The sequence below is a fragment of the Rhinopithecus bieti genome, unplaced genomic scaffold, assembly GCF_001698545.2.
Source record: "Rhinopithecus bieti isolate Rb0 unplaced genomic scaffold, ASM169854v2 scaffold_53514, whole genome shotgun sequence".
NCBI classification, from domain to species: Eukaryota; Metazoa; Chordata; class Mammalia; order Primates; family Cercopithecidae; genus Rhinopithecus; species Rhinopithecus bieti.
Genome location: NW_016820813.1, coordinates 160,503 through 185,054, shown reverse-complemented (window position 1 = coordinate 185,054; position 24,552 = coordinate 160,503). Strand labels below are relative to the sequence as shown.

The 24,552-nt window shown below is 50.0% G+C and overlaps 2 protein-coding genes across 16 annotated transcripts in view; one reads left to right on the top strand and one right to left on the bottom strand.

The window, feature by feature from the left end:
• Positions 1–19,331, top strand: part of CYFIP1 (cytoplasmic FMR1 interacting protein 1) — an 86,535-nt gene extending 67,204 nt beyond the window's left edge. For all 6 annotated transcript variants that reach the window (XM_017859953.1, XM_017859954.1, XM_017859955.1 and 3 more), the window contains 8 exons: positions 3,394–3,537; positions 4,504–4,594; positions 6,422–6,552; positions 13,453–13,525; positions 14,187–14,281; positions 15,068–15,306; positions 15,825–15,972; positions 18,595–19,331. In XM_017859953.1, coding sequence (XP_017715442.1) covers positions 3,394–3,537; positions 4,504–4,594; positions 6,422–6,552; positions 13,453–13,525; positions 14,187–14,281; positions 15,068–15,306; positions 15,825–15,972; positions 18,595–18,759 — 1,086 coding nt within the window. In that variant the 3' untranslated portion in view covers positions 18,760–19,331. The remainder of the gene's footprint in view (positions 1–3,393; positions 3,538–4,503; positions 4,595–6,421; positions 6,553–13,452; positions 13,526–14,186; positions 14,282–15,067; positions 15,307–15,824; positions 15,973–18,594) is intronic.
• A 1,993-nt stretch (positions 19,332–21,324) lies between these two features.
• NIPA2 (NIPA magnesium transporter 2) overlaps positions 21,325–24,552 on the bottom strand; it is a 34,071-nt gene continuing 30,843 nt past the window's right edge. For all 10 annotated transcript variants that reach the window (XM_017859946.1, XM_017859950.1, XM_017859943.1 and 7 more), the window contains one exon: positions 21,325–22,797. In XM_017859946.1, the coding sequence (XP_017715435.1) occupies positions 22,163–22,797 (635 nt within the window). In that variant the 3' untranslated portion in view covers positions 21,325–22,162. The remainder of the gene's footprint in view (positions 22,798–24,552) is intronic.

Below are 24,552 nucleotides of genomic sequence, written 5' to 3'. Positions count from 1 at the left end.
AGCCGAGATCCGGCCACTGCACTCCAGCCTGGTGGACACAGCGAGACTCCGTCTCAAAAAAAAAAAAAAAAAAAAAAAAAATTGAGTGAAATGCAAATATATCAAGATTTGTGGTATACAGCTAAAGAAGTGCTGAGAGGGAGGTTTACAGCACTGAATACTCATAGTAGGGGTCTCCTGCTATCTGCACCTGTGTCCTCAGACAATCTGAGGAGTGTCCTTCTGCAGGAACCACCTTGATATGTTTGGGCTCTATGTCCCCACCCAAATATCATCCCAAATTGTAATCCCCATAACCCCCATGTGTCAAGGGAGGGACCTGGTGGGAGGTGATTGGGTCGTGGCAGTGGTTCCCTCATGATGTGACAGTGAGGGAGTTCTCATGAGATCTGATGGTTTTATAAGGGGCTCTTCCCCCTTCGCTCTCTCTTCTCATTCCTGCCACCTTGTGAAGAAGGTGCCTGCTTCCCCTTCACCTTCCGTCATGATTGAAGTTTTTTGAGGCCTCCCCAGCCATGTGGAACTATGAGTTAATTAAACCTCTTTCCTTTATAAATTACCCAGTCTCAGGTATTTCTTCATAGCAGGGTGAAAATGGACTCATACAGTACACTGGTACTGGCAGAGCGGAGCACGGCTATACAGATACCCGAAAATGTGGAAGTCACTTTGGAACTGGGTAACAGGCAGAGTTTGGAACAGTTTGGAGGGCTCCGAAGGCAGGAAGATGTGGGAAAGTTTGGAACTTTCTAGAGACTTGTTGAATGTTTGTTTGTTTGTTTTTTGAGACAGAGTCTCACCCTGCTGCCAGGACTGGAGTGCCGTGGTGCAATCTTGGCTCACTGTGACCTCTGCCTCCCGAGTTCAAATAATTCTCCTGCCTCAGCCTCCCGAGTAGTGGGATTACAGGCACCCACCACCATTCCCAGCTAATTTTTTTGGATTTTTAGTAGAGATGGGGTTTCACCATGTTGGCCAGGCTGGTCTCAAACTCCTGACATCATGATCCACCCACCTCAGCCTCCCAAAGTGCTGGGATTACAGGGGTGAACCACCACACCCAGTCTGTTGAACGGTTTTGACCAAAATGCTAATGGTGCTATGGACAATAAAATCCAGGCTAAGGTGGTCTCGGAGTTGAGGAACTTGTTGGGAACTGGAGCGAAGGTCACTTTTACTGTACTTTAGCAAAGAAACTCGCCGCATTTTGCCCCGCCCTGGAGATCTGTGGTACATTGAACTTGAGAAAGATCTGAAATTGGAGTTTATGTTTAAAAGGGAAGCACAGTATAAAAGTTTGGAAAATTTGCAGCCTGATGATGTGATAGAAAAGAAACCCCCATTTTCTGGGGAGGAATTCAAGCTGGCTGCAGAAATTTTGAATGTCAATCACCAAGACAATGGGGAAAATGTTTTCAGGACATGTACGAGGCAGCCCCTTCTATCACAAACCCAGAGGCCTAGGAGGGAAAAATGATTTCCTGGGTTGGGCCCAGGGCTCGCCCTGCCCCTGCCACCCTTCCCCACTTTGCGCAGCTTCAGGACTTGGCGCCCTGCATCTCAGTCGCCAAAAGGGGTCAACGTACGGCTCAGGCTGTTGCCTCAGAGGGTGCAAGCCCCAAGCCTTAGTGGCTTCCATGTGGTGTTGGACCACCTAAATTTCAAAGGGTATGTGGAAATGCCCGAATATCCAGGCAGAAGTTTGCTGCGGGGGTGGAGCCATCATGGAGAACCTCTGCTAGGGCAGTGAAGAAGGGAAATAGGGGGTTGGAGCCCCACATGCAGAGTCCCCACTGGAACACTGCCTAGTGGAGCTGTAAAAAGAGGGCCATCCTCCAGTCAGCTTGCACTGTGTACCTGGAAAAGCCACAGATACTCAATGCCAGCCTGTGAAAACAGCCGGGGGGGGGACTGTACCCTGCAAAGCCACAGGGTGGAGCTGCCCAAGACCGTGGGAGCCCACCTCTTGCATCAGTGTGACCTGGATGTGAGACACAGAATCAATGGAGGTTATTTCAAAGCTTTAAGATTTAATGAGGCCGGGCGCGGTGGCTCAAGCCTGTAATCCCAGCACTTTGGGAGGCCGAGACGGGCGGATCACGAGGTCAGGAGATCGAGACCATCCTGGCTAACACGGTGAAACCCCGTCTCTACTAAAAAATACAAAAAAACTAGCTGGGCGAGGTGGCGGGCGCCTGTAGTCCCAGCTACTCGGGAGGCTGAGGCAGGAGAATGGCGGGAACCCGGGAGGCGGAGCTTGCAGTGAGCTGAGATCCGGCCACTGCACTCCAGCCTGGGCGGCAGAGCAAGACTCCATCTCAGGAAAAAAAAAAAAAGATTTAATGACTGCCCCACTGGACTTTGGACTTGCATGGGGCCTATAGCCCCTTTGTTTTGACCAATTTCTCCAATGCCTATACCCCTATTGTATCTAGGAAGTAACTACCTTTTTTTTTTTTATTATACAGGCGGAAGGGACTTGACTTGTCTCAGATGAGACTTTGGACTTGGATTTTTGAGTTAATGCTGGAATGAGTTAAGACTTTGGGAGACTGTGGGGAAGGCATGATTGTATTTTGAAATGTGAGGACCCGTGAGATTTGGGAGGGGCCAGAGGCAGAATGATAAGGTTTGGCTGTGTCCCCACCCAAATCTCCTCTCCAGTTGTCATCCCCACTATCCTCACATGTCAAGGGCGGGACCTGGTGGGAGCTGATTGGCTCATGGGGGCAGTTTTCCGCCTGCTGCTCTTGTGATAGTGAGTGAGTTCTCACCAGATCTGATGGTTTTATAAGAGGCTTCACATTTTGTTCTCTCTTCTATCTCCTGCCTTCTTGTGAAGAAGGTGCTTGCTTCCCCTTTACCTTGTGCATGACTAAGTTTCCTGAGGCCTCCCCAGCCATGTGGAACTGTGAGTCAGTTAAACCTGCTTTTTTAAAAAATAAATTATGCAGTCTTGGGTATTTCTCTATAGCATTGTGAAAATGGACTAATACACACCCTAACTACCTTCCTCCCCCTCCTACCCCACAGGGGTCTCTCCCAGCTCCAGGGGTGCCCTGTGCATCCTGAGAAGGCAGCTCCCCCGGCCCCTTCAGGGTCCGACCTTGGGCGTCCTGCTGGGAGACTGGGAGGCAGGGGGACTCCAAATTGGCAATTCAACAAATGTTGCAACACATGGTTTTGTTTTCTTTTTCTATTTTAGCAGGTTCTTTTTGGTGGCAGGCTGAGTGGGTTTTATAATTGTACCAGTTAAGGGCAGTAGATTTTACAAGTCAGCACACTCGGACCCCTTCACCTGAGCCTGTGTGTGTTGAGTGATCTTCTCATGCAATTCTTCATCTGCACATGTGTGCAGAGGCCATGCTGAGAGCTCTGTGCCCTGTTTTCCAGGCTTTGAACTTGGCCTACTCCAGCATTTACGGCAGCTACCGGAACTTCGTGGGACCTCCACACTTTCAAGTCATCTGCCGGCTCCTCGGCTACCAGGGTATCGCCGTGGTCATGGAGGAGCTGCTGAAGGTCGTCAAGAGCCTGGTGAGTGTTCCCTGGACACGCTTCCTTCTCACAGCCTGAATTCCCTGGGGCACCCAAGCCAGAGGGTCTTCTCTGCCTGGACTGTGATCCTCCAACAGCTGGATTCATTCAATTACTTGAATGAATGAATTGAATGAATCACTGAATTACTATTCAATTCAAACACTTCTGACCATATATAATTTGATACCTCCCTCATCTTTTCAAACTTAAAAGAATGGGTCCAGGTTATTTTAACGGATACATCGAGTTTTTATTTGTATGTATAGAGATGGGGTCTTGCTATGTTGCCCAGGCTGGCCTTGAACTCCTGGGCTCCAGAGATCTGCCCATCTTGGCCTCCCAAAGTGCTGGAATTACAGGTGTGAGCCACCTTGGTCAGCCTGGATTTAGTTTTCTATACATAACTTACTTTTTTTACTTTTCATCCTTTTATTATTTTAACAATCTTCTGTGACTGAGACCACGTAAGAGTTTGGTCACTTGGCGCAGCCATTACCCCGTGACCCAAACAGGTCCTTCCAGGACCCGCCGGGGACTCCGCCAAAACATGTGGCAGCTTGGAGGGTGTCAGGATTGCGGACCTCACCACAGCTGAGCCTGGGGCCGCACGCAGGAGCACAGATGGCGTCCTGGGGGACCCTGGAGCTGGCAGTGCTCACCATGCTGGGGTGCATCCCTGTAGGAGGCCCCTGGCAACAAAGCTCTGCTCTCACTGCAGCACCGCGGGACCACTTTCCTCTTGAAAGGGGAGTCCGGTTTCGGAACATGAATCCAGCCACGGGAAGCCACCTGGGGACGGCTGCTCTCTCTCCACGGGTGGGCTTCTTTCCCCTGCCAGGTGATCCTGCAGCCTCCTCGTTACCAAGCTCTTTGCTAACAGACTTGTTTCAGGGCGTGTGCTGGCCACAGGCATTAGCAGAGTGGAGTGGAGTGACTGACGCAGCCTGTCTTGTCCCCCCGCAGCTGCAAGGCACAATCCTGCAGTACGTGAAGACACTGATGGAGGTGATGCCCAAAATCTGCCGCCTGCCACGGCACGAGTACGGCTCTCCCGGTGAGTGTGGGCACCTCTGGGCGTGTGCAGCTCACAGCGCTGTCTGTGGAGAGGTCAGAAAGGAATTCAAGTCAGAAATTCTGGGGAAGGATTAGATTTGCCATGTGGGAGGATGCAGTAGACAGACAAATGCACCTTACAACCAGGAAGAGGTGTGTTGGGTCACTGTCTGCAGGCGAGGAAGCTGAGGGGCCTGGGAGGTCAGCCTGCAAGACTTGAGACGACAGAGCCCTGAACACCACGCTCTTCCGTGCCCCTACGAAAGAACCGCCGGCCCGATGAGGCGAGAGAGCCGACTGCTGGGTCCTGCTGCCCTGCTGGGCTTGTAGGGCCTTGAGGCTCAGAGACAGGCCCACCAAGGTGGTGCAAGGCCTGCCCCTGCCCCCATCCATCTGCAGGTCCAGCTGCGGGGCCCTCAGGCAGGTGTGCTCTTAGGGACGGGCCACATGACTTGCTGTGAGCTGGTTTGGGGCTATGCAGTTAAATAGCTTTAGTGATCTCAAAAAGCATTGTCTTATGATAAAACAGGGACCTTTGTTTGTCACGTAACAAAACTGCTTTTAGTCTCTTACCTGGCAGAGTTTTCTTGAAAGCTGGACAGCTGAACACTAGCCTTGTGTCGTAAAGTGACTGGAGCCTGCACATGGGTGACCGACAAGGCACTGTCCTGATGGGCAGTCAGCCAGCGTGGCTGAGCTCTTGAACACGTGCCCAGGACTTTTTGCTTTTTGGCACCTCCCCAGGGCTGTTGCTGGTGTTTGAGGAGACCATAAGGTCCCCTTCAGCCACCATGGGGAAGTAGCCGTCGGCACGGCCCTGGCTCAAGAGAATCTGATTTCAGTTTATTGTCAGAAAGTAGATGAGGAACGCTGGGGTGATGAAACCAATGCTTATGTCGTGACTAGAGATGGAAATTTCAGATGTTGAGGAGGGAGCCGTTTCCCAGGGTGGCACAGGGAAACCTTGTCAGAGATGACACAGGTGCAGGAGTGTCCCTGCCCCCACCAAGTGGGGCTGAGTCCCCACAGCGGTGCCGAGAGCTGGGAGGAGCGGGGGCAGGGGCTGCGGCTGTAAGGCAGGAGGGGCCGTGTCCGGCTGCTGGTCCTTGGGGAAGGGGCAGTCGGGCAAGACATGCTGGGACAAGGGTTCATGGTCTGCTGAGCCTCCTGCTTGGCTCTTCCCAGGGTAGTTTCGGCCCCTCCTGATGCCACATTCATTGTGCAGTCAGCTGCCGGTTTCTGTCTGGGCTGGAGTCGAAGCTATCGATTGGCTGGGGGAACGTTGGCCTTCTGTCCTGTATTTGCACCTTGCGTCTTTTTGTGCCTTATTCTGTGGTCTGGGATGCTGCTGAGATGCCTGCCTTGCTCCCGAGCTGGCATGGTGCTCGGCCTCCCGTTGGGTGTGCTGTTAGTTAGCTGCAGGCTTCCTAGATGCCCTTTCTCAGATGAGGTACGGCCCCTTCCATGCCTCTGAAGAGAGATTGCATTTTGTCAAATACCTTGTCCGCCCCCACTGGGGATGATGGTGCAGCCTTTATTCTTGTCATGTGGTGACGTTCCTATCATCATAGCCTTCCCTAAAGATACGGGGTTGAGTGGGAAAGAGGCCTCACAGCCGAGGCCCAGGGCCACGTGGTGTGTGGAGAACGTGCCCAGGTGGTGAACAAACCACCACTGCAGGGAAGATGCTGGGGATGGGACGTTGTGGCCATCCTCATAGCCAGGCTTGGTGGCGGTGTCAGAATGGCAGGTACTCCCGGCTGTGGCTCCCGGCTGCTAGGGCCCGGCCCCTCCAGTCCCCCAACCCCACCTCACTCCTGCACCGTAGGCATCCTGGAGTTCTTCCACCACCAGCTGAAGGACATCGTGGAGTACGCAGAGCTGAAGACGGTGTGCTTCCAGAACCTGCGGGAGGTGGGGAACGCCGTCCTCTTCTGCCTGCTTATCGAGCAGAGCCTGGTGAGTGCCCGGCCCGGCCTACCCCACCGCCCACGGGGAGGGCTTTCTTTTGTGGGTTCTTTAGTGGGGGTGTGGCAGCAGCAGTGCGGAAACATTTTTTCTCGTGACTATTGTTGAGACTTGAGTTTGAATTTGTTCCCTTCAATTGAAAAACAAAAATGGGCCGGGCGCGGTGGCTCAAGCCTGTAATCCCAGCACTTTGGGAGGCCGAGACGTGCGGATCACAAGGTCAGGAGATCGAGACCATCCTGGCTAACGTGGTGAAACCCCGTCTCTACTAAAAAATACAAAAAACTAGCCGGGCGAGGTGGCGGCGCCTGTAGTCCCAGCTACTCGGGAGGCTGAGGCAGGAGAATGGCGGGAACCCGGGAGGCGGAGCTTGCAGTGAGCTGAGATCCGGCCACTGCACTCCAGTCTGGGCGACAGAGCGAGACTCCGTCTCAAAAAAAAAAAGAAAAAAGAAAAAAATGTACTGTAGTTCATTGTCTCAAGAATGTTTTTCTGTGTTAACATCATAAAACTTTTATTATGCAATGTTTTCAACACCTAAATGAACGTATTTGGTGAGCCTGTAAGGTATAAAGAGCATTGCTGCCCAGGAGGATCTCTGCGTGCCTGGGCTGCTGAGCAGTTGAAGTGTGGCTCAGTGTGACTGAGAAACTGAGTGCTAAATGTTACTGAATTATAACTGATTTAAATCTAAATGGCTACACGTGCCCCATGGTGGAGAGCACGAGAGGCCACCCCCTCTTAGGACGTGGCACAGTGGATGCTCATGTTTCCGACGGGCCGCCTTTTTGTGTGCCGTCTGGCTGTCCCTCTGTCCTGTGCATCACAGCAGCTCAGTTTATAACCTCCTGGACTGGGAAAGCCAGTGGGAAATGGAATCTCACGTGGCCCTCTCCTGCCTTCCCTCGTGACTGACGAGGTGGGCAGCTCCGTTCGCTGCTTCTTGTTTCTTTTCCTGTTAAATGCCCCGTTGGGTTCTTTTGCCTACTTTTCTACAGCTTGTTCCATGTAGATCCTTTACGTGCTGCACATATTGTAAATCTCCCATGTGTGCTTACCTTTTCACTCTGACAGTGGTGATTTTTGATAAATGCTCTTAATTTGGATGTAGCCCTTTTTTTTTTTAATGATTAGCACTTTTTGTTTTCTTTTTTTTTTTTTTTTTTTTTTTTAAAGATGTTTTCCCTGTCTTGGGGTCATGAAGACATTCCTTCACATTCTCATCTAGAGATTTTAAGCTTTGCCTTCTGCATGGAAGTTTGCGATCCTTCTGGAGTTGGTCTTTGTGTATAATGTGAGAGGCAGAGGAAGCTTCTTTCTCTCTCTGTGGAGACCCGGCTGTCCCTCCTCTAGTGGCTGAAGGGCTCCTCCTCCCATTGCTGACTAGTGGTGTCCCCTGCCGTCTGCCAGCTTTTCATGGGGACACCGGCCTGTCTCCTGGCTTTCTGCTGCATCCTGCCGGTGCGGACATCTGTCTCCCGCCGGTCCAGGCGTCTGTCTCCCGCCAGTGCAGATGTCTGTCTCCAGCCGGTGCAGGCGTCTGTCTCCTGCCGGTGCAGGCGTCTGTCTCCCGCCGGTCCAGGCGTCTGTCACCTGCTAGTGCAGACATCTGTCTCCAGCCAGTGCAGGCGTCTGTCTCCACCGGTCCAGGCGTCTGTCTCCCGCCGGTCCAGGCGTCTGTCTCCCGCCGGTCCAGGCGTCTGTCACCTGCCAGTGCAGACATCTGTCTCCAGCCAGTGCAGGCGTCTGTCTCCCGCCGGTGCGGACATCTGTCTCCCGCCGGTGCAGGCGTCTGTCTCCCGCCAGTGCAGATGTCTGTCTCCAACCGGTGCAGGCGTCTCCCGCCGGTCCAGGCGTCTGTCTCCCGCCAGTGCAGACCTCTGTCTCCAGCCGGTGCAGGCGTCTGTCTCCCGCCGGTCCAGGCGTCTGTCTCCCGCCGGTCCAGGCGTCTGTCTCCCGCCGGTCCAGGCGTCTGTCACCTGCTAGTGCAGACATCTGTCTCCAGCCAGTGCAGGCGTCTGTCTCCCGCCGGTGCAGGCGTCTGTCTCCCGCCGGTCCAGGCGTCTGTCTCCCGCCAGTGCAGACCTCTGTCTCCAGCCGGTGCAGGCGTCTGTCTCCCGCCGGTCCAGGCGTCTGTCTCCCGCCAGTGCAGACCTCTGTCTCCAGCCGGTGCGGGCGTCTGTCTCCCGCCAGTCCAGGCGTCTGTCTCCCGCCGGTCCAGGCGTCTGTCTCCCGCCAGTGCAGACCTCTGTCTCCAGCCGGTGCGGGCGTCTGTCTCCCGCCAGTCCAGGCGTCTGTCACCTGCCAGTGCAGACATCTGTCTCCAGCCGGTCCAGGCGTCTGTCTCCCACCGGTCCAGGCGTCTGTCTCCCGCCGGTCCAGGCGTCTGTCTCCCGCCGGTCCAGGCGTCTGTCACCTGCTAGTGCAGACATCTGTCTCCAGCCAGTGCAGGTGTCTGTCTCCCACCGGTCCAGGCGTCTGTCTCCCGCCGGTCCAGGCGTCTGTCCCCCGCCGGTCCAGGCGTCTGTCACCTGCTAGTGCAGACATCTGTCTCCAGCCAGTGCAGGCGTCTGTCTCCCACCGGTCCAGGCGTCTGTCTCCCGCCGGTCCAGGCGTCTGTCTCCCGCCGGTCCAGGCGTCTGTCACCTGCTAGTGCAGACATCTGTCTCCAGCCAGTGCAGGCGTCTGTCTCCCACCGGTCCAGGCGTCTGTCTCCCGCCGGTCCAGGCGTCTGTCTCCCGCCGGTCCAGGCGTCTGTCACCTGCTAGTGCAGACATCTGTCTCCAGCCAGTGCAGGCGTCTGTCTCCCACCGGTCCAGGCGTCTGTCTCCCGCCGGTCCAGGCGTCTGTCTCCCGCCGGTCCAGGCGTCTGTCTCCCGCCGGTCCAGGCGTCTGTCTCCCGCCGGTCCAGGCGTCTGTCACCTGCTAGTGCAGACATCTGTCTCCAGCCAGTGCAGGTGTCTGTCTCCCACCGGTCCAGGCGTCTGTCTCCCGCCGGTCCAGGCGTCTGTCTCCCGCCGGTCCAGGCGTCTGTCTCCCGCCGGTGCAGACCTCTGTCTCCAGCCGGTGCAGGCGTCTGTCTCCCGCCGGTCCAGGCGTCTGTCTCCCGCCAGTGCAGACATCTGTCTCCAGCCAGTGCAGGCGTCTGTCTCCCACCGGTCCAGGCGTCTGTCTCCCGCCAGTGCAGACATCTGTCTCCAGCCAGTGCAGGCGTCTGTCTCCCGCCGGTGCAGACATCTGTCTCCAACTGGTGCAGGCATCTGTCTCTGGCGTCATAGCATGTCTTGCTCATCATTGCCCTAACATGACTCTTGATTCCCGACGTGGCATGTTTCCTACCTTGCTCCTCCTCTTCAGCATGTTCCCTCCTCAGGGCTCTTTGCTCTGCCCTGTTTTGGGATTGGTTTGCCACATGCCCTGGCAAAGCGTTTTGGCTTGTGCATGGGAACGGCACTGCATCTGCAGAGCAGCCTGGGGAGGCCTTTCCTATGTTGTTTCCCAAAGTAGTCTCTTGTCTTCAGGTCTCTGGTAGCTTTGCAAAGGCAGAGTTGTGTTTAGGAAGAACAGGGATAGGGTGGCCTGTACACAGCTCAGGGCATTGCTGTCAGACTGCCAGGCCTCTGGGGACTGAGCCTCTGGACCAGCCGCCTCACACCAGCCTGTGCAGTGAAAGAGGATGTGTTGGCTCACATGCCAGGGGAGTCCCAGGTCAGGCATGACATGCCTGGGAGCTGACAGCCTCCATCAGACCCGCATCTTCGGCTCTCCCCATCCCTGCACTCCTAGGCAGACCCGTTCCAGGTGGTTTCAAAGAGGGACTGTAGCAGCCCCAGGCCATCACTGTCCTGGCCACCCACAGGCTCGGCGGGGACCCCAAGTAGCATCCCCCCATGCTCCACTCCCCACTGTGTGAGGGGCACAAGATGGAGAACCCACCAGCGTCTCAGGCCAGCAAGGAGCCAGTGTCCAGGGTGGCCTTGCTTTAAGGGTATGTTCCCCAAATAATTGTGAATTGTTAAAAGCCAGATATGTCAGGAAGCATCTCTTTAACTATAATCTCTCTCTATGAATTTTAAATATTTAATGTGGGAATATTCCATTCATGGGCGACTTTTCCTGAACTTACAGCATAAGGCTGTATCTTAGTCCGTTCTGCTATCTTAGTCTGCTTAGTCCGTTTTGTGTTGCTGTAGCAGTGCCTGAGACTGAGTAATTTACAAAGAAAAGGAGTTTATTTGGCTCATGACTCTAGAGGCTGGGAAGTCCAAGATCAGGCAGCCCATCTGTCAGGGTCTCATGCTGCTTCAGCTCCTGGGGAACACAGAAGGGGACGTGGGTGTTGCAGAGAGAACAGACATGAGAGGCAGCCTTGCTTACAACAACTGCTCTCACAGGAACTCATCCATTCCCACAAAAACTAATCCAATTGTGGGAGATCTGACCCAATCTTGTAAGAAATCCATCACCTCTCAAACAGACCACCTTCCAACACTGCTACATTGGCACTTAAATTTCACCATGAGTTTTGGCAGGGACAAACCACATCCAAACCATAGCCTCTCTATGTATGAATCCTCATAGCCAAGCCTGAGGATTCCTGTCTCGTCATTGGCCTCAGGTCGGGGAGGTGAGACCCGAGCTTTCCAAATGGGAGGCAGCCGTGTGGAATCGATTTAGATAGTGTCAGGGACCCCTTAGGACTGCTTTCTCTTGTGTCCAGCTGCCCTTTTTGGAAATAAGATGAAGTGTCAAAAGCTTTTCTTTACATCAACATTTCTTTTTTTTTTTTTTTTTTTTTTTTTAAAGATTGGAGTTTCGCTCTCGTTGCTTAGGCTGGAGTGCAGTGGCACAATCTTGACTCACCACAGCCTCTACCTCTTGGGTTCAAGTGATTCTCCTGCCTTAGTCTCCCGAGTAGCTGGGATTACAGTCATGCGCCACCACGGGCCCAGCTAATTTTGTATTTTTAGTAGAGACAGATTTTCTTCATGTTGATCAGGCTGGTGATCTGCCCGCCTCACAGAGTGCCCATGAGTTGGTAATTGTAGTGGGGATGGGAGTTGGTTGTAGAGGAAACAGTGCCGTGAGTGGCATAACGTAGTGGGTGATGGGGGTCGGGTGTAGGGGAAACGAGTGGATGTGAGTTGGTAACTGTAGTGGGTGATGGGGGTTGGGTGTAGGGGAAACAGAGTGGCCGTGAGTTGGTAACTCCCGACCTCAGGTGATCCGCATGCCTTGGCCTCCCAAAGTGCTGGGATTACAGGCATGAGCCACCGCGCCCGGCCTGACATTCTTTACATACACAAACTCTTGTGGTTCTGTAATTATTTATGTCTATCCCAGAACTCATGGACATAAATAATTATAGAACCACAAGAGTTTGAAGCAGGCAGGATGCAATTTCCTGGGACAATCTCTTAGCTTAAAGGCACCGTTTCTGTGCATTGCCATGGCAACAGTTGTCCCTCTGTTGGCTTCTGGATGGAGTGTGAAGCTGCATTAGAAACTTAGGGAAAGAGAAGCAGAGCAGATGGCGTCTGGCCAGCGTCTGGCACTGGATTGATGTTGATGAGTACAGAAAAGTCTGCTTTTCTTCCTCTTGGTCTTAGTTTTGCCATCATCTCTGGGAGTTCCTCAGAAGTTAAAATCTCATTGTCAGTATTTCTTGATTTTCCAATAGCTGTTTCTTTGTTTAATCATTTATTTTACTCCCGTGGAGCTCTAAGATTTCCGCATGGCTGTAGAGTAGGAGGCACTGAAGGGCTCACCATCTTCTGCCTGTGCCGTGGGGTGGTGAACGCACTGTGGTCTGAACAGGCCCTTCCTGCTGGCCTGAGAGCCCTCACCTCTAAAGATGAACAGCAGTTGCTCTATTTTTGACCATCTTTGGGTTCATGGTGGATTTGGGGGGATCTGCTGTCCTCATGATCCTGGAGGTACATTTTCTCTCTATATATGCGTTATTCTGGAGAATGGACCTTGTGTGGTTTTGATTACCCCTGTAAAGGAGTTTGTGACCTGAAAGTAGGCTCAGCGTGATGGCCCAGAACTTTGCTTTGGGCTCTGTGGGGAATGAGTGGATGTGGACACCAGGACGGGCCTCCCCTACTCCTTCCATCTCCTGTGTTGTTTGGAGAAGACACCCTTCCTTCTGTCAGTGTGATGGCATCTTGTCATAAACTGTGGTTCTTAAGAGACTGGTGGCAAATTAGCAGGGAAGGATGGGGTGAGAACTATTAGACTGGTACATCCTGGAAAACAGAGCACACATTCAACATTGGGTCTTACATGTGTCTACATCTACATTAATTAAATGCAACTAAAATTAAAATTCAGTTCCTTGGCCGGGTGCGGTGGCTCAAGCCTGTAATCCCAGCACTTTGGGAGGCCGAGACGGGCGGATCACGAGGTCAGGAGATCGAGACCATCCTGGCTAACATGGTGAAACCCCATCTCTACTAAAAAATACAAAAAAACTAGCCGGGCGACGTGGCGGCGCCTGTAGTCCCAGCTACTCGGGAGGCTGAGGCAGGAGAATGGCGTGAACCTGGGAGGCGGAGCTTGCAGTGAGCTGAGATCCGGCCCCTGCACTCCAGCCTGGGTGACAGAACCAGACTCCGTCTCAAAAAAAAAAAAAAAAAAAAAAAAAAAAAAAAAAATTGCATTCCCTAAAGGCCCAAAGCCACATTCCAAGTACTTAATAGGCACGCGTGGCTGGCGGCTGCCGGAATGGGTAGGACAGACATGAGCATTTCCATCATCCCAGAGAAATCGCTTGACAGGCTACTTAATGTTATGCTAAAAGGCAAAGAGGTTCTTTGTTTTCAGCACCAGATCTCTCTCTGTGGCAAGATACCCTTCCTAGCGTGACCTTCTTTTTCTCTGTTCCAGTCTTTAGAAGAAGTGTGTGACTTGCTGCACGCGGCTCCCTTCCAGAACATCTTGCCACGAGTCCATGTGAAAGGTGAGCCTGCTGACCCCACCCGGGAGTCCAGACTGCCCTCTGTCGGGATGGTGCCCGCTCTGCAGCCGGAGAGCCTAACGGCCAGTGCAGATTGTAGGTTTGGTGCCTGTTCAGTCATACCCAGGGGTAATGAGGGGTGTACAGAACCTAGTTAAATGAAGATTGAGAAATAGAGCTGCAATGATATGATGTCTTAGAATTGCTTCCAAATATTAATAGCATGGGAGCAGGGGAGTTGGGTGTAGAAGACAGAGTGGCCGTGAGTTGGTAATTGTAGTGGGTGATGGGGGTTGGGTGTAGAGGAAAGAGTGGCCGTGATCTGGTAGTTGTAGTGGGTGATGGGGGTTGGGTGTAGAGGAAACAGAGTGGCCGTGACTTGGTAATTGTAGTGGGTGATGGGCACAGAGGCTCATTGTGCCCTTTTCTGCTTTCGGTTACATTTGGAATAGTCAATAAATGAAAAGTGAATATTGAGCAAAAAATCAGTCCTGCTAGTTTGAATTAAAATATTAAATGAGCCAGTTCTGTAAAATAATTTCCAAAGAGGATCTGTATCCATGTTAACTTTAAAATCTTTTGTTTTTTAAACAAATTTAAACCTTTGCAATTACCGTTTCATACAAAGGAGCAGAATAAAGTAAAGTATTTTTTTCTACTGCAGAGGGGGAGAGACTTGATGCCAAAATGAAAAGACTGGAATCCAAGTATGCTCCGCTGCATCTTGTCCCACTGATCGAAAGACTGGGGACCCCTCAGGTAACGTGTGCCGTGATGGCTGAGGCTGTTGCAAGCTGGGCATCCATGCCAGGCCAGGTGGCCCAGTTGGGAGCCAGACTGGAAGGCATCGTGAAGTCCAGTGGCCGCTCAGGCCTCAGTGTTGCAAGTGGGACGCGTACCTGGACTGCTTCCCGGGGTGGTGGGGGGTTCAGATGAGCTAACGCCTGGAAAGGGCTTAGCACATCAGCTGGCACGTAAGACTCACACAGAAGACGTCACTTTCACTGTCCAGCCCTTCATGAAGAAGGCTTTCCCATAGGTGTTATTAGGCCACGAGGCAAGGTGTCAGGATAGAGTTCTACAATGATCCAGCTGCGTATGCTAAGTCAGGGCGTCTCAGCCATTTTGGACCAGATAACTCTATGATGGGGACTTGGGCACCCTCCTATGCATTGCAGGATGTTTGGCAGCACCCCTGGCTTCCACACTAGAGGCCAGTAGACCCAAAACATTTTCCCAAGGCTGGGTGCCGTGGTTCATTCCTGTCTTCCCAGCACTTTGGGAGGCCAAGACAGGAGTTCAAGACCAGCCTGGGCAATGTGGTGAAACTCCGTCTCTACAAAAAGTACAAATATTATCCAGGTGTGGTGGCATACGCCTGGTCGCTTGAGCCGGAGAAGTCAAGGCTGCAGTGAGCTGTGGTTGTGCCACTGCACTCCAACCTAGGCAGCAGAGCAAGACCCTGTCTCAAAAGAAAAAAGATAGGATATGGAGTAGCTGGATGCCTGGAGGCCCACAGCATTCCACTGCTTGTCCTTTCTGCAGCAAATTGCCATTGCGAGAGAGGGGGACCTGCTGACAAAGGAGCGCCTCTGCTGTGGCCTGTCCATGTTTGAGGTCATCCTGACACGGATCCGGAGCTTTCTGGACGACCCCATCTGGCGCGGGCCTCTGCCCAGCAATGGGGTCATGCATGTTGACGAGTGTGTGGAGTTTCACAGACTGTGGAGTGCCATGCAGTTTGTCTACTGCATTCCTGTGGGGACACACGAGTTCACAGTCGAGTAAGTGTGTGCTCAGAGCAGGACAAAGCCCCAGGGGAGGGGAGGGGCTTAGGGCAGGGTCCGGGTGTTAGGCTAACAAGCGGCCAGCCGTGCTCAGGAAGTGGACCAGAAACTCACTGAGCTGCTTTGAAGCCTCCTATAATGGGAATTCTTACTTGATGCCAAGGAGCTGGCTCAGGACTTGAGTATTCAGGGAGTCTCTGAACCCACGGCAAGTGTATGCACGCCGGACATTCATTTTTCTAGGTGGGAGGTCTGTAAAGTCATTCATCACAGAGGGGATATGATCTAAAAAGGCTTAGGAAGCAGCGCAGCAGAAGAGCCCGAAACAGGTATCTACCAAAACCAGGGAGCAGCCCCTGCTGCCCGGCACTCTCTTCCTGGCTGTGGAAGGTGACTGTGTGCGCACAGACAGTAATAGGAATGCAGATGACTTGGTCACTGACATCTGGAGACAGACTCAGAAAAGACTTGGTAACGGATCACTCATCTCCCATTGTTTCTGCTGCTTGTTCTAGGCAGTGCTTCGGTGACGGGCTACACTGGGCCGGCTGTATGATCATCGTGCTGCTTGGGCAGCAGCGGCGTTTTGCTGTGTTGGATTTCTGCTACCATCTCCTGAAAGTCCAGAAACATGATGGCAAAGATGAGATTATTAAAAATGTGGTATGTGGATGAAAATCTCCCACCATCTGGGGACCTTTTGCAAAGCGTACTTTCTCTGTGTTGTAAGTTCTTGTTTCTGGGAATGGTTTTCATCCTAAGTACATAAGGCGCCACCAACAGAAACTTCCTTTCCGTTCCCAAAATGAATCTAAATATAATTGGCCAGTAAAGCAGTCTGGCAGAGAAAATACTCATTGTTCCATTTTCCTTCTCAAGGTACTTAGATTTACTTCCAGTCTTACAAAATCTGCATTGTCAGAATATTGGCAGCTATTCCAGTCTTCGGGCTCCCTAGAAGTCAAAGTGTGCTTTCTTGGCTGCTTTTAAAGTCCTTTTGTCTCTGTCACTTTATGGATTTCTCATAGTTGAATTCTGGAAAATACTCAGCCATTATCTTTTGAAATATTTTAGCCTCCCTTCCATTCTCCCTGTTCTTGCCATTCACGATTTCAGTTAGACGTATGTTAGACCTTCTCATTCTGTTCTCCACATTCCTCTGTTGTATTAGTTTTTTTTTTTCTTTTTTTTTTTTTTGAGACAGAGTTTCACTCTTGTTGCCCAGGCTGGAGTGCAACGGCACAATCTCGGCTCACTGCAACCTCCGCCTCCTGGGTTCAAGCGATTCTCCTGCCTCAGCCTCCTGAGTAGCTGGGATGACAGGTGCCCACCACCATGCCCTGCTAATTTTTGTATTTTTAGTAGAGACAGGGTTTCACCATGTTGGCCAAGCTGATCTCAAACTCCTGACATGAAGTGATCCGCCTGCCTCCCAAAGTGCTGGGATTACAGGCGTGAGCCCCCGCACCCGGCCATGTTGTATTAGTTTTCTATTGCTTCCGTAACAACAGATCACCACAGGCTTGGCAGTTTAACCACCACTGATTATCTCATAGTTCTCTAAGTCAGATGCCTGGGTTCAGCCAGGCCTGGCTGGGTCCTCTGCTCAATCTTATGAAGCCAGTGTCTGAGATGCTGTGTTCAGCCTGGAGGCCTTCAGGCTTATGCACAGTTGGCTGAATTATTCCTTGCAGCTCTAGGACTGGGTCCCCCTTCCTTCTCATGCTTTCCAAGTGACCCCCTCCAGCAGTGGTGGGTTGGGCAGTCTCAGCCTCTAGTCTTCTGCCACGTCTCTCCTGCCTCCAGCCAGAGAACATTCCCTGATCATGATTATACTGAGCCCACTGGACACCCCAGATACTCTCCCTGTCCTGTCCTACAGTCCACAGTCTTAGCCACACCTGCCCAGGCCACGTGGGGTGGAGGCAATGCAGTCACAGGCTCCAGGTCATGGGCCTCTCTCAGGGGCCATTTTACCTCCAACTCCTCCATTTCCGGGACTCCCAGAGCTGTATCCAGAGTACTGTCTTCACGTGTCTTAGTTAACTCGTTTACTTCAGCTCTAATGTGCTGAGCTTTTACTCTGAAAAAATTATTAGTTCACTTTTTAAAGTTCAGTTAGGTTCTTCTTCAAATCTTCTTGGTAACTGAGTTTGTCCTAACTGAATTTTTTCCATCTATTTCTTTATCCAGTTCATATATTCTATATTCTGCATGTTTTCCTTCTAGTATCTGAGAGTCTTGGAGGTATTTAAAACTTTGCTGCTTCCTTGTGTGTTGGGTTATTTGGGAGTCTTTATTTAATTGGACTTAATTTAGATTGCTTTCCCTCCAAGATGTGCATTTGCATCTGCCCATCTCTAGGGGCTGCTAGCAACTCGGGGCCACTTTAGCCGAATTGGAGGTTCCTGGCTTTGTTGGGGTCTCTGGTGTGGTCGCGCTTGCTTATGCCTGGGCCGCTCCTCACCTCACTGCTGCTGTTGGCATCTGCCCCCGAGGAGGCCCTGGCTTCCCCCTTACCACGTGCATAGGCAGAACCAGCAATGCTTTTCCAAGTTTTTTGTTTGCATGTATGCTCTTTATTCCTGTTGTAGTAGGAGGGTCTGTCAGAGTACCCTGTCACAGTATTATTTCCAAACTGGAAGTCTAAAACCTGTGTTAGTTGATTGACCTTTCTCCATTGACCACATCATCTTCATCTGGACATCCCCGGCTCTGAGCAGACAGTAGGTTCTTAATTGCTGATGTGGAAGGAACAGGCCTATTTGTTGTGCACATGAATGAATCTACAGCAGCATGAAGCCGACAGAGGGATTCTAAATTCAAAATATATTCATCCATCCAACCGTTGCATTAAAGAGATGGTATGTGACTGGGAGAGCTGGCTCATACCTGTAATCCCAACAGTTGGGGAGGCTGAGGCGGAGGAGGATCGCTTGAGCTCAGGAGTTCAAGACCATCCTGTACAACATAAGATGACCTTGTCCTTACAAAAATAATTTTAAAAATTAGCTGTGTGTGGTGGTGCACACCTGTGGTCCCAGCTGCTCAGGAGGCTGAGGTGGGAGGATCTCTTGAGGCTACAGTAAGCCATGATCATGCCACTGCACTCCAGCCTGCGTGTCAGAGTGAGACCCTATCTTAAAAAAAAAAAAAGAACAGTATGTGTGTCAATTCCGTTTGCTATTATTTTTCTGAGAAAATATAAGAATCCTGACATTTTGAAACATGAAGACTGAATGTTCAAGTGTTAATAGTAAAACATCCCAATTTTCATGGTTGTAGCCTTTGAAGAAGATGGTGGAGAGAATTCGCAAGTTCCAGATTCTCAATGACGAGATCATCACCATCCTGGATAAGTACCTGAAGTCGGGCGACGGGGAGGGCACACCAGTGGAGCACGTGCGCTGCTTCCAGCCGCCCATCCACCAGTCCCTCGCCAGCAGCTGAGGGCACGCGCTGCACTCCGTAACTCAACGTGGCATGCCTTTCTCTCCGTCAACTATTGAGTGAGATTTTTAGGGACTATTTTTCAGTATCTCTGTACCTGTTAAAGGGGTTGCTTTTCAATCTAAAAGCTTAATTTTATAAAATTGACTTATTATTTTTCTAGACTAAATTGTATATGCTTTTGGTAATTAGGGACTCTGAGAATACTGGCTGCTGACTGTTGCCATCACGTTCTTACAAAATTGTTTTTCTATGGGATGTTCTGGCAGCTCTCTCTTAAAATGCTGCTGTGTTCGTTCATTCACTCATTCCGTAAGAAACTTAATACCAGCAAATGTATTAAATCCCTTGCCAGTTACCATTAACTGTAACTATTTAGCTTTTGTTTAGGGATCTTTCTGATGGCCTTTTATGAGCAGTCTTAGTTCTAAGTCATTGTTCCCATCCCTTTTTTGTGTCAGTGTTTCAGAAAATAGTGAACTTGATTCCTCTGCTTCCACTAAATCCAGCTGTGACAAAATCTAACGTGAGAACAGATCGAAAGGTTATAGAAATAAAACTAATGAGATCTATTTGCGTTTGTTTACTCACTGTAATCCTGTGCTGCTTGACTTGGCAAGGAACTCTAATTACCCTGAGCTCACACAGCAGGCTGGCTGGGATGTAGGTCACCTCCAGGGTCACCTCCAGGGCAGAGGTGGGATGGGATCGTGACACCATCCCATACACCACTCACCTCACCAGCACAGGTTTAGTTTTATATTTAGGGTTCTGCCGATAAATAAAGTGTAAAATGGCCGTGGTGGCTGCTCCACTCTGGATATAAAGAGGCTACTCAGTGCCTCTCTGTTACCTGTGCCCATGACCTGGCGGAGGCCAGCAATGTGGGAGGAGATCAGCCAGGCCCAGTGAGTGCTGCACGAAGAGGCCAGGAGCCTTGAGTCCAGCCTTCAGCTGTCCCTGATCCACAGGACTTGCATGGCTGGAGCCGGTCCACACGATCTGTCAGAATGAAAAACAATCGGTCTAGGCCGGGCGCGGTGGCTCAAGCCTGTAATCCCAGCACTTTGGGAGGCCGAGACGGGCAGATCACGAGGTCAGGAGATCGAGACCATCCTGGCTAACACGGTGAAACCCCGTCTCTACTAAAAAATACAAAGAACTAGCCGGGCGAGGTGGCGGGCGCCTGTAGTCCCAGCTACTCGGGAGGCTGAGGCAGGAGAATGGCATAAACCCGGGAGGCGGAGCTTGCAGTGAGCTGAGATTCGGCCACTGCACTCCAGCCTGGGCGACAGAGACTCCGTCTCAAAAAAAATCAGTCTAGACTACCAGTAGAGCCATGAACATGTTTGAGAAACTGAAGCCATAAAGTATTAAGGCAGTGAGGTTCTGAAAATCCTAACTGAATGGAGAAAAATGTTATGCCTGTTTATTGTAAATGAATATTACAGATAAGCACAAGTCCAGCATGATGAACTGAACTCACTTTATGTTGTAGCCTGGCAGGCATTTTACGTTATTTGGAGTATTGCAACCTTCATCAATTTTGAAATTTTCTATGGCTGCCAAGTTGCCATAAAAAGCGGGCCTCGCCTACTTTTCCGTCGGCCTTTAGAAACTGTCCAGAAGCATATGATGCACGGCACAGAAAAGTAGTAAGTGTATGAACCATTCTGTTGTACTGCCAAACTCAAGTGACATGAAGCTTAACAGAACTATTCTTTCTTTATAAAAGTTCCCTAAAATGCTTTTGGTAATGTGAATTAATAACCCCGGGGCCAGCATTCTGCTGCAGATTTAAAGGTGGTAGCTGTGCTCATCTTAGAAACTAAAGAATAGGATGAAAAAGTACTATAATTTAATTACCAAGTTTTATAAGGCTTAATTATATGCCAAATATAAAATGTAATACCTTAGGTATAAGACAGTCTTGAGTAGTATAAAATGTTAAGTAAGAATTTATTAACCTATGCATGTTCAACGAGGTCTATCCTCAAGGGGGAGAAAACTGGTTCTTTTATGTACAAAGCACAGATGTAGGTACAGTATATAAACAGATATATAGTACATCTGTAGCATTAAATGACATGGGAGGAGGCAGGGAAAAAAAGATCTAAAACAGCTCCTTAGAAGGCCAATAATAAAGTCGGAAAAAAGGGAGTTTCTATGCAGCCAGTGGTGAGCTGCATGGGGTACCAGCACCACTGGCCTGGGAGGCTCTCAGGGGTGATGGCTTGCACTGGCGCACCGAGTCACCTCCAGGCAGGAGCCACAGGCTGGAACAGGCAAACACTTTCTTCCCATCACCCAGGTGGATATTAATTCTGCCAATACTTTTTTTTAAAGGCCAATGGTTATGAGTGGGGATAGGTTCATCAGACCTTTTTTTATCATTCTACCTTTTCTGCCTATGTTTGCAATTTTCCATCAACGTCTTCATAAACCTTTTCTAGAAACCAAACTATGCAGTGGCCCAAAGGAGCTCGTAAGCAAAGTATTTGGTACAAAGAGACCATATGTTATAAACATTTTGTTTGTTCTAAGCATTCAGACTTAGAAAAGAACTTCAACTTTTTATTATAACATGAGCTAAATTTAAGAAATAACCCTAGTCTTCTATTTCCCAGAGCTGTTCAAAGTCCAAATGACAATATAACTCATTATGAAAATATACTGAAAAGTACAAGAGCGGATGTAAAACGGTAATCAAGGTTCCAGGCATCATGGGATTAGGGTAACTGAAGAACAAACCCGGCCAGGCTGCAGCAGCAGGCAGGACGCACTGGCTTGGTGAGGTGCCAAGAAGGCCGCTGAATGCACACAGGAAGCCGGATTCACGCTGATCATCTCAACCTGAGAATCCTTCCTTGGGGTGATTTCCGCCCTTTTTTTAATTTTGTACGTTTCCTTCATTCAGCAACTTAGTTTTCCCTTATTTCAAAAAATAAAACGAATCATCAAACAGGAGCCACTTTTATAGGTAAGTCACAGGATAATGTGTGGGGATAATGGTTCTTTTTTAAAATCAAAAAGCCCTTATTATATGTTCAGGGATTGATGGAGTGGGGGTGACAAATGCACATTTCAGACTTTCGTCACGAATGAAAAAATACAGCGTTTTTATAGACTTAAAACTGTCATTAGTGCATTCAGATTTTGGAGAAGGAATGAAAATGTAAAATAATTCTACAACAATACAATATTAATAGAAATCGTCATGTGCTGAGGTCATTTTAGTGAGCTACCATTGTTTAAATAGAAGTAATTTCTTGGTCCTAATTCGTCAAATCTTTAAAAAGACTGCCTTTAAAGAACATTTTTGAGGACAATGTTTTTTTAGACACATTCTGATACTCAAATTCACTTCATAACAATCACAGATTAACCTTTAATGACACCTTTCTTAAAAAGCTGTCAGATTTCCATTTCTTCGGGAGACATTTTCACCAGTGTGTTGTTCGATTCCACAGGTTAAGCTTTCTTCATTATTATTAAGAACTTCATACATATTAGAGAGATTGCCATTCATTGCTTTCTCGTCTTTTCGAAAAGATACAGGCAGACTTGCTAGACTAAAGCTGACGTCTTTAAAGGCATGCAACAAGAATATCCCCACAATGATTGTAAAGAAGCCGCTCAAAGTACCAATGACATCGTCAACGGGCATATCTTGCCACTCCTTAAAGAGAATAGCTGAACAAGTTAAAACTGATGTTGTAAAGAATACATAATATATTGGAGTCACAATGGAAGTGTTGAATATATCCAGGGCCCTATTTAGGTAATTAATCTGTGTGCTCACGCAGACGATGAGGCTCAGCAGCAGAACCCAAGCCAGGGGATGCCGCAGCACAGGCTTTCCAGCAAACAGCTCTTTGAGAGCAATGCCCAGGCCCTTCACACAGGAGACTGAAAAGGCGCCGATCACAGAGCAGATTGTTATGTACACGAGAATGTTTGTCTGTCCATGGCGAGGACCCACCACGAAGATTAGTATCAAGGCCACAATGACCACAAGGGTTGCAAAGACCACAAAACCTGGAGGAGGCAAAGAAAAGTGACATGAGTCAAATGCTTGGCTGTTCCTAAACACAGAATGCAAAACAAAATGTAATCAACTCTACAGGGAGAAAAGGTATGGCCTGGAAATAAATCAGCTTTATTTTGCTGCCCGAGCAGAAGCGCAACCACAACAATTTACTTAGATGGACACACTGGAAGATGAATGTGAGCTTCACATTCACAAACTCTCCCACCCTCAACATTGTTGCAGCAGCATTTTTATGCCAACTTCAGGCAAGAGGGATAGTGGGCTCAGAACCGAGACAGAAGCTAGGGAGGAGAAACCAGGAGGCGGCCTTGAATGTTCAACAATTTATAGATGCTTTAAAAAAAGAAAAAAAACAAGAGTTCTTCATCAAGTTTTCTCTAAAAGGGGTAAACTTTTTTTTTAATTTGCGGACAACTGCTGGAGTAACCAGCAAGTCAACTGGAGAACCTGAAAGACACTACTGGGGTTCTGGTTGAACATGGAGAATTAAAGCCAGCATGAAAATTGCCAGTAACTGTGTAGCCCTGTGGGCCAGGCATTTTTCTCAGCAATTTGTACTCAACTACCCTGTGTCACACATACTACCATTTGCATCCTCGAATGAGGGAACTGAGGCCTAGATAAGTCACATGAATTTATTCTTCCTTCCTCAAAGTCCACTAATAAAATAACACAGTAATAGGATTTTTAAAGGCACAAATACACAAAATTAAGAACAAAAGGCCAGGTGCAGTGGCTCACGCCTGTAATCCCAGCACTTTGGGAGGCTGAGGATGGTGGATCACCCAAGGTCAGGAGTTCGACACCAGCCTGGCCAACATGGCGAAACCCCAACTCTACTGAAAACACAAAAATTAGCTGGGCGTGGTGGCAGGTGCCTGTAATCCCAGCTATTTGGGAGGCTGAGACAGGAGACTCGCTCAAACCTGGAAGGTGGAGGTTGCAATGAGCCGAGACCACGCCACTGCACTCCAGCCTGGGCGACAGAGAGACTGTCTCAGAAAAAAAGAGAGGACTGAAGATAACAATCCTTCTAAGTCAGAAAGCAAAGGCGAACTAATACCTGGTACACAGATCCAGGAAAGCTGAATCCGACACACCCACTGTGATCAAAGATCAAAAAGCAATTCAGTTTGCAGCACAGCGTGCTCAAAAGGTACCAGGTGCCTCTGAAGTGGGGTAAAGGCAAGACTGAAAGTGAAGCCTGGCTGAAAAGTCCATTCAAGAAGCAAGGAGACTCCTGCCCAGTTCTGGGAGACTGTCCCTCCCGCGCCACAGAGTTCTGGGAAGCTGAGGTAAGCCATGCCTCCAGGTGTTAACCCTTCCCCCCAGTCAACTCCCAGGATGCCCACAGCCAGCCATGAAACGGGAAGCTTTTTTGCTGGGGATCTGGACCAGCCCAATTTTGACATAAAAGGAGACAGCAGGCCGGGCGCAGCAGCTCACGCCTGTAATCCCAGCACTTTGGGAGGCCGAGGCGGGCGGATCACGAGCCCAGGGGATCGAGACCATCCTGAATAACACATTGAAACTCCGTCTCTACTAAAAATACAAAAAATTAGCCGGGCATGGTGGCGGCACCTGTAGTCCCAGCTACTTGGGAGGCTGAGGCAGGAGAATAGTGTGAACCCGGGAGGCGGAGCTTGCAGTGAGCTGAGATCGCACCACTGCACTCCAGCCTGGGCGGCAGAGTGAGACTCCGTCTCAAAAAAAAAAAAAAGCCAAAGACCACCAGGAGAGAA